Source organism: Nestor notabilis, unplaced genomic scaffold, assembly GCF_000696875.1.
Source record: "Nestor notabilis isolate BGI_N333 unplaced genomic scaffold, ASM69687v1 scaffold5661, whole genome shotgun sequence".
Taxonomy (NCBI): domain Eukaryota; kingdom Metazoa; phylum Chordata; class Aves; order Psittaciformes; family Psittacidae; genus Nestor; species Nestor notabilis.
Window position 1 is genome coordinate 30,923 of NW_009913322.1, and position 8,424 is coordinate 39,346.

The 8,424-nt window shown below is 43.2% G+C and overlaps 1 protein-coding gene across 1 annotated transcript in view; it reads left to right on the plus strand.

Moving 5' to 3' along the window:
* ITPKA (inositol-trisphosphate 3-kinase A) overlaps positions 1-3,636 on the plus strand; it is a gene marked incomplete at its 5' end in the record, with an annotated part of 11,256 nt that extends 7,620 nt beyond the window's left edge. Inside the window, 3 exons of the mRNA XM_010023153.1 lie at positions 1,293-1,394; positions 2,472-2,543; positions 3,433-3,636. Coding sequence (XP_010021455.1) covers positions 1,293-1,394; positions 2,472-2,543; positions 3,433-3,636 — 378 coding nt within the window. The remainder of the gene's footprint in view (positions 1-1,292; positions 1,395-2,471; positions 2,544-3,432) is intronic.
* Between the last annotated feature and the right edge of the window lie 4,788 nt (positions 3,637-8,424).

Consider the following 8,424-nt stretch of genomic DNA (forward strand, 5'->3'; position numbering starts at 1 on the left):
TCACCAGTCTGACATGCCACACTTGTATCTGGCCCACAGCCTTGGAATAAAACTCTGTTTATTCTGCTGCTAGAAAGTCTGGTAGGTGGGAGGCTGTTCTGCATGGCTTTGCCATTCAGTCAGTTCATTCTCTTGCATGATAAATCTGGAAATTTAGCATGGTTGGATTTTTTTGGGGTATACACTAGGAGATGAGTTCTGCTGTGGAGTAAATAGTGTTTCACCTGCTGAGACTGGAGCTGAATTGAACCAGTTTTGGTGCAGTCACTGTTAACACGTAGGAGGCAACACATTTGCATGACCTGTTGATTTACTCTTACAGTGGAAATAAGGGATGTCATTGGACTGATACAGTGGGAGGAATACAGCTTGATAATCTTAGAGGCTCTTTGTGGATGCAGGCTCCCAACTGCTGTACTTGCTGTATTTTACATGTGTATCCTAAAAGCTCATATTTGTGTCTTTTGAATCAACAGGGATGTTCCTGGGGGAATGCATATTCATATAGTCTGTGTTGACAGCTCTTATTTACGTGTAGCTCCACAAGCACAAAGTGGTCACTACTAGTATGGAAAAAGACTTGTTTTTCCATAGCAGGATGCTTCTGTACAAGCCTTGCTGCTAGCACAGAAATACTCTGAGTTTCTCCAGGACCTGCTTGGATACGAGCATGACTGCACTCTCCTTTGCCAAAACTCACACACGTGCCTTGTCACTGCTCACGTTGCAAATCCCAAGTTGTCCCTGACTGCAGCTAGCTTTCTGTTCTGTGACTTCCGGGTCACATTCATGTGCAAAGGTAGATTGGGAACTGAGTCTTAACCACAATTCTTTGATTTCCCCATTGAAAAACAAAAAGAGAAAAAAAACCCAACACCCAGACAAAAACAACTGGTAAAATTGGGTTTGAAAATGGCCCCTTGCATCCCCAGCTGGGGTTTAGCTGTACCAGCTGAGATGAGAGGACAACCAAAGAGGTCACTGTGGTTTTCCCCACTGAACTTTGCACTGCTCCTACTGACACGTGAGGAAACCCTCCTGGTAATAGCATGAGTTGTTTTGTTTTAACTGCACTCCACAGGAAATGAATTGCCATTTAAAGCTGTCCAATGAGCTCAGGTGGCTTTTCTCCTCCACTTCTTGCTTGCTTTATCTGCTCTCTTCCTGTGCAACTACTCACTTTCATCTGGTGAGCAAGAGCTGAGCTGTTGGTGGTTTGAGAGGATCGACTGATGAGGGGAATGATATGTGTGTAGTATAAGTAGTCTCTGTCTCTGTGTGGTTTTGTGCAGAAGGCGGATGGAACATGTAACACAAACTTCAAAACTACGAAGACACAGGAGCAAGTTCTCCAGGTTTTTGTGGAATTCATTGAGGGCAACACAACTATTCTGGTGAGTCTGAACTCTTTGGGTTCACTGATTTTTGGCCCAGTGAAGTTGCTTTAGGGCCATGCTTCCTCTGCTACAAGGAAATTAATTAAACCACCAAGGAAGAAAATGGTTTTGACTTCCAGTCCCTCTCAGCAGGTGGAGTGGACATGGGGACGTGGTGGGCTGTGAGAAGTAGTTGGCTGAGACCAGTTCTCTCAGCTCTTGCCAGGACTTCACCCCAAACTCCTCATGCTGGCAAAGCATCAGTCAAGCTAACTTACGGCTTGCCGTCAGTTAAATGGTGTTAGCTGAGTCTTAGATACATCAGAGGGATGATGATGATGTCTAAGCAAGGATTGTGTTGGCAGGCAGGAAAATTCATGATTTGGGAATTCAGTCTGGAAAAGATGAAACCAAAGCATGGGGGCAGGAAGTGAGATTGGTGGCTGGCTGGGCTCCTATGTGAGAGACTTGCCTTGAAGAGCGATTCCTGTGTGCTACTTCACAGGGAGCACAGCAAGCATATGGTAGATGGCATAACGTGTCTCTTGTCTTTGGAACTTCAAAGGAGGTCATCGTGCTTTGCTGCAGTGTAGAAGCTATGATGAAGGCATGTTAGCCTTGCAGGAGGAGCATGCATTAAAAATATATACTAGAGCTTTATGCATTAGGCCTTGTCTTTTTAGTTGTTCCTCTCTCCCTCCCCTGGTAGGAGCTCCTTGTGTCTCTAACACGATTTCATTCTCTTTTCACTGTGGACAATGGAAAGATTTTTAATTGCTTGAAACATTTTTCTCTTTTTTAATAAGGGGGGTGGGGAAAGGGGTGCAGAAAGTATCACTGCATCCAAAGCAAGGCACATAAGTATGCTCAGTGTAACACGTGCAGCAGCAGAACTCCGGCCTGTTCATTCACTATGAAAGTGTGTTGAAGTGTATTTTCAGATTGACTTTGAAATGATGAACCTCTTGCTTTGAAGGACCTTTAGCCTGAAACTAACACGAAGCCTTCATTATATTGACTCTTGTAAACAGAGTATCTTCATTCAGTGTTTACTTAAATATTTATGGGTGGTTTTTTCACCTTCTCTTCCTCCAGAACAAATACCTCAAGCGTCTGCAGGAAATTCATATCATTCTTGAATCCTCAGACTTCTTCAAGCGACATGAGGTGAGAAGTGAGTGTAACACTGTGGAGGTGCATTGCTGCTTTGTTTGGTCATTCAGGTGTACTTCAGAGTACAGCCTGCTGTATTACTATAAAGGAGTTTGTGGTAGAAGACAACTAACATATGTGTTAACAGCACAGATACCACAGAGCCTCCCTCACAGTGATATGGAAGATTAAACCAGTTGAGGAATAATAAATCCTTATGTCTTTGTAAAATCCCAGCACTTACAGCTCTGGGCCACTGCAGGGAATGGTTTATTAGAACCAGTTTCTTGTGGCTTCTCTGATCTCGATGTGTTCCGGTGGGAATCTTTACAGGGGAATGGTAGTGTGGGAGCCTGCCTTTAGTACAGTCGCATTCAGTTGGTGTTTGACAGTGCTTTATTAGTTATACTGGGTTTATGTTGAAACACTATATAAGTCTGCTCTGTGTCTTCTCTTTGTATGCTTTGCTGTGAAGAAGACATCACTAGCATTGTACATTCTGCTTGTTACAGCTCAAGGTTTTGAGATCAGACATTTTATTTTACCTTGTTGATTTCCTCTTGTCACTAGAAGCATTTTTGTTAATCATGGGCCATGGTCTTTCTTTGAACATAGTCACTGGAAAGTGCGGAATAGCTCAAATCAAGACCTGCTGCCATGTGAGCTGGAGAATTGCTTTTCTTCCCTTTGTGTATATGTCCCTTTGCCCATCTACACATCACTAATTAATATGGTTATGCAAATGGGGCATATAAATTGTCAATGTATAAGTGCAGCCCTAAAGTCTGTTGGGTCACAGGTTAGAAGGTCGTCTGAGGAGGTCATCTTCTTAGTGGGAAGTGTTAAGTGATGGGGGAGAGCTACAGATGTGTTTTTAACCACATCATTTCAATCTCTCTTCCAGGTCGTTGGAAGTTCACTACTTTTTGTACATGATGGCAGTGGGAATGCCAATGTGTGGCTGATCGATTTTGGAAAGACCACCCTTCTCCCTGATGGGCAGACACTGGATCACAGGATCCCCTGGGAAGAAGGCAACAGGGAGGACGGGTACTTGTTGGGGTTGGACAATTTGATTGGCATCTTGGAAAGCATCACCGAGAGATGAGTTGAGAATCACACAAAACTTGCAGGGCTTCTCTGTAACTTTCTGCTCTACTGGATCACTCGGTCTGAAGGAAACATCTAACTCCCTCCAAACTCCTGAGGTCATCGATGCAGAGGGAGCTGCATCCAGAACCCAGCAGTTGGTGACCAAAATGACTTTGCATCTGCCCTCTACGAACCTGAATGACTCCAGATTGGTTTGTATTGCACCAGCCTAAGTTCAGACTGGTCCTCAGAGAATGAAGATCTCCATACTCAGGAATCACACCAGCATGAGTCAAGAGGTCTGTATGGTAAACCAGAATGATTCTGATTTCTGGCAAACAGATGGGACTCCAGATTACCTCTTAGTGAACCAGAGCAAGTGCTTGGAGATTCGGGGTAGGAATAACAAATTTTCAGGGAACTGCATAGTTTTGAAACCAGCAAGAGATGGGGTTGTTCTTTTCCTCTTAATTCCAAGTCGTCTTCCTCCTGTGTACACTATAGGTTGGACCAACAACTTCTGCTGCGTTGTGTTACAGTGTGCACAAGGTGGAAATGGGTGATAATCACAAGAAACCTGGAGCAAAGGGAGACAACAGTTTGTAGTGGCTGCATGTGACTGCTGTGACCATTCCTCCCGTACCCTAGCCTTTATTCACTTCTATCTGGGAACAGCCTTTGCTTTCTATGTAGCCTCTCAGGAGGTCACAGATGATACCCTAGGGAGAGAACAGCAGCCTATTGTCTCCACAAACATTTGACTTCCAGGCTGTTGGAAAAGTTCCTCGCTTGGCAGATTTGGCCTCTTGCAGCTGAACTGCAGCTCTGAAAATCAGTAATGACTCTCACACACAGCCCAGGGGTTTAAGGGCTTTTTTCCAAGGCTTGTTTATTTTTAAAGATAAAACCCCTATACACATGCACATACAAGCATGCACTAGTAGCCAGCAACCAGTGTGGTCTTTTAAGATCATGGTTTGACTGTCTCTTAATGCATGTGACTTCTTAGCCATATTCTTGTTCCCAAATATGATGCTGCCACTTAATTGTATAGACTGGCACACTGATCAGGAAAGTTGTGTTTCTGCATTCACAGCATTACACTAATGATGACATAATTCCCAGGCATCCTTCCTCCGAGGTATCAGCTGTTAACTCAGGGCAGTTTGGGGGAAGGAATGTCAATCTAGCACATCCCCTAGTCCCCGTCTGGAATTGCAGAGCCATCTATGGTTCATTCTTGCTTTACTGTGGCCTGGGCACAACCACAGAAGATTCACATCATGCAGGTTAAAGTCAAGAAAAAGTGAAGTGATTTTTTTGTAATGGTTTCACATACCTGCTCTGTTGGTTGCCTCTAGTCACTTGAACAGTTCTTTAAATACTAGTAGTAGAAATACTATCAGTAGTCACATGTTCACTTGCATTCCAGGTTTTAACATTAATAACGTGATGGTGCAGTGTTCAAAATGAGGACACAACTTGTGTTACTACTACTTAATTGTTAATCCCCTTTCAACATCTAAAGCTGGTAATGCACACTGACCAGAAATTGCTGTCTTTTGCTGGTGTCCTGTGCTCAGGAGAGATTCTGAGAACTTTAGGATACATGAAAGTGATTCCATGCTTTGGGAAATGGCTATTTCAATAGTAATTGTGATCATGAGTTAAAAAAAGACTGTAGAGTCCAGATCTGGAACGAAATCTATATCTACAGCATTTGTAATTAGAATTTAAGAGCCTAAAATAATTTCTAAAGGAAGTTACTGTAGATAACACACTACTGTACTAAGACATCAGTCAGACTTCATGACTTTTTCATCACCTCTAAACAAAACAGCAGTATTAAAAATTCAAACTCAGTTGTGACTTGAAAGTTAAATGACATAGAGTTGGGTATTCTGTAGGAAGTAATGACATATGGAAACATTTCATCCTAAGCCAGAAGTTGGTTGAAACTGGTAATCATGGCAGTTCACAGCAAATTCAGACTTCTCTGGCCTCCCAGAGTCCCTCTCAGTTTTATTTTCATGACAGTGTGTTAATGAACTTTCCACTTAGATATTTCAGAGGATTTACACATTTTTTTATGTGACAGAGAGCACAGATACTGTCACTGCAGATGCCTCCTAATGTTTGAACTGCTATGAGATGACAAACTAAGCTGTGGTGAATTTCATACAGTTGAAGTCTTCCTCCTTTCCTGCAGCCGACAGGTACCCATCTGTTAGCAGTGCTTAAGGAGCAGGAAGTAACTAGGCCTCCCAGGGGAGGACTTTAGTACCAATGCCTTTTCTATGAGACTGCAATTGCAGCAGTCCTACCATAATGAAAATAAGAAATTAGAAGAGTGAGAGATGAGCCTGTTGTGGTGATAGCATTCAGTAGTGGTTTGCCTAATTAATCTTCAGAGTTAGATTTCTTTCTTCTGTTACCACGTAAGTGACTCTTTTGCACCAGTGTAACTTCTTTTCTAGAGGGGAGATTTAGAGGGTGAAAATTGATGCTCAAAAGTCAGTCGAGAATTTGAGATGATAAACTTTTAGAATGACTGTCCAGTTCTAGAGGAGAACTATAGAAGCAGTGTGGTACCGTTAGCTTCAAAAAGCCAACTGCTGGTAGCACCTGATGGTTTGCAGTGTTTGATCTTGGGAAACATGGAGAATGATCCATTCCTTTGCAGTAGTTGAAAAGGTCAGAGGAAAAAAAGGAAAACCTCTGCTGTAGCAGACCCTGGTCTAGCAAACAGTTTAGAAAGAGCCCGTTGGCTTGCTAAGGGATTAGAAGGGAGGAAGCTCCAATCTGCTGCTGCTGTTATGGGAAAGTAGAAAAGGAGGCAGCTTTTCATTATCAAACTGCACGTGTTGGGCTGCAACTGAGCACTGGAGCTCTAAGGGAGTGGAGGCTGTGAGCTCACGAGCAGACTACCACTGGGTGAGCTGGGTACCTTGATTTACATCGGATGGCCCCAAGTGCCTGTCTGTGTACACTCACTTGCTGGTATGAGGAAGCAGCATAGCCTCCTTCCACTGTGGAGTACATTGCCTTTGAATAAGCTTGTATTTACAAGAGGGTCAATACAATGCCTTTGCACAGCCGTGTAACACAGAAGAGGTGATACATGATAAAAAAGGTATTTGTTCACATACAAGTCCAGCATGAAGTTCTTTAATGCCTCCGCTGAGATTCTGCCCCACTCTGGGGACACTGAGAGCATGTGTGTTTCCACAGCACAGTGAGATGTGCTGGCCCAGAGCACTTTGGTGCTGCACAGCTGATTTCTGACACCAAGGTCTTTAAACTCACTAGCTAGATGCAGCGATGCTTACTGCTATAGCTGCTGCATTCCTGTGTGAATCCAGCAGTAGGACTTTTCTCCCTCAGCTTTGTCAATGACTTGGTTTTTTGGCCTTGGACTAGGCCTCAGTTTTGTTCCCATTTTACAGATGGGAATAGTACCTACTTACCTCACAGGACTGGTGTGAGGCTGTCCTTCATTACTGCAAGATGCTGTGAGATTCTTTTGGAGGAAGGTGCAATATAGGAAGAAATGCACAGAGATACATCAGCTGTGTTTGTTTAAAAAGGATGGGTGTTGGGGCTCCACGAGGGTATAAACTTGGATGAAATTGAACCAAAGTGGTAACAATTAAATTACATCCCTCTTAATTTTACACAGGGGGAGAAATTAACTTAACATCTGATCCAGTTCCTACTATAGGGAAAGGTTTCAATGAGAGTTGGACCAAACCCTGAAGTATCTTGGAGGGCTCTTGCTATTTTTTTTTTATTGCTGTTGTTATTATTTGTTGTTTTTAAGGTACTGAGATCAAATGGCCTGTATCATCCACATGCATCCGTTCTGAACACTACAATGCAATGCTGACCGTGGTCACTTTTGACATTGACTGTATTGGTTGAGTTTTTGTTACTCTGAAGTGTGTATACTACTAAATAAACGCGACTGAAGGAAAAAAGACATCCACTGTGGTTTGGTCCCAGGACAGTAGTATCTTTTCTTCAAGAACTTCCTTAGGGAAGGAACAAGGACTATTTATTTTGGTGTTTCTTGTACTTACAGTCTTTAGCATCTAATATTTCTTGAAACAAACAAAACTGGTTCTAACACATGTAGAAGCTTGGTTCAAAACCTATTAGGTACATTTGCTTTCGAATGCAATCCCCACAAAGCTTGACACCTTCCTTTGAGGTAAGCTCTGTCTCAACAATCTCAGTTCATAGCCTACAGTATGTCAAGCCATTGCATATCAGAAGGCACTTGGCAGACTCAGAGCAGTCAACAATGCCATGGGGCAGTTTTTTGTGGCAGCAGGGAAGAAGCAGTCAGCCCTCCAGGACTGGCACCATTTCTGAGCAAGAGAGAGTGTCTTCTTAACCTGTATGTGAAGAACATTCAGCAGAGAAGGGAAGCAAACAGCCACCATTAGTGTCTCTTTATTTTGTGTTGCAAATATAGACATGTACACTTGTCCAGCTTTAAATTGCATAGAAGCAGGCGTGCCATCTACTTATGTACAGCAGTCACCCAGAAAGGTATGTTGATGAGACGTGCTGCCTGCCATGGTCAGAGGTAATGACAAATCAGAACTAGTTCAACCAAATGAAGAAGTCATGAGATGGGAAGATGTTAGTGATGTTGTGCCTAAGATGTCATTTCCATCAACCTGGAAAGGAAGGGCAGGAATGTGGAGGAGAGAGGAGGAGAAATCATGGCTGCTCGAGGCTCCAGGGAGTGTGGTCTGTGGCTGACACACCAATGGAGCTGCAACTCCTAGCAGTAGTG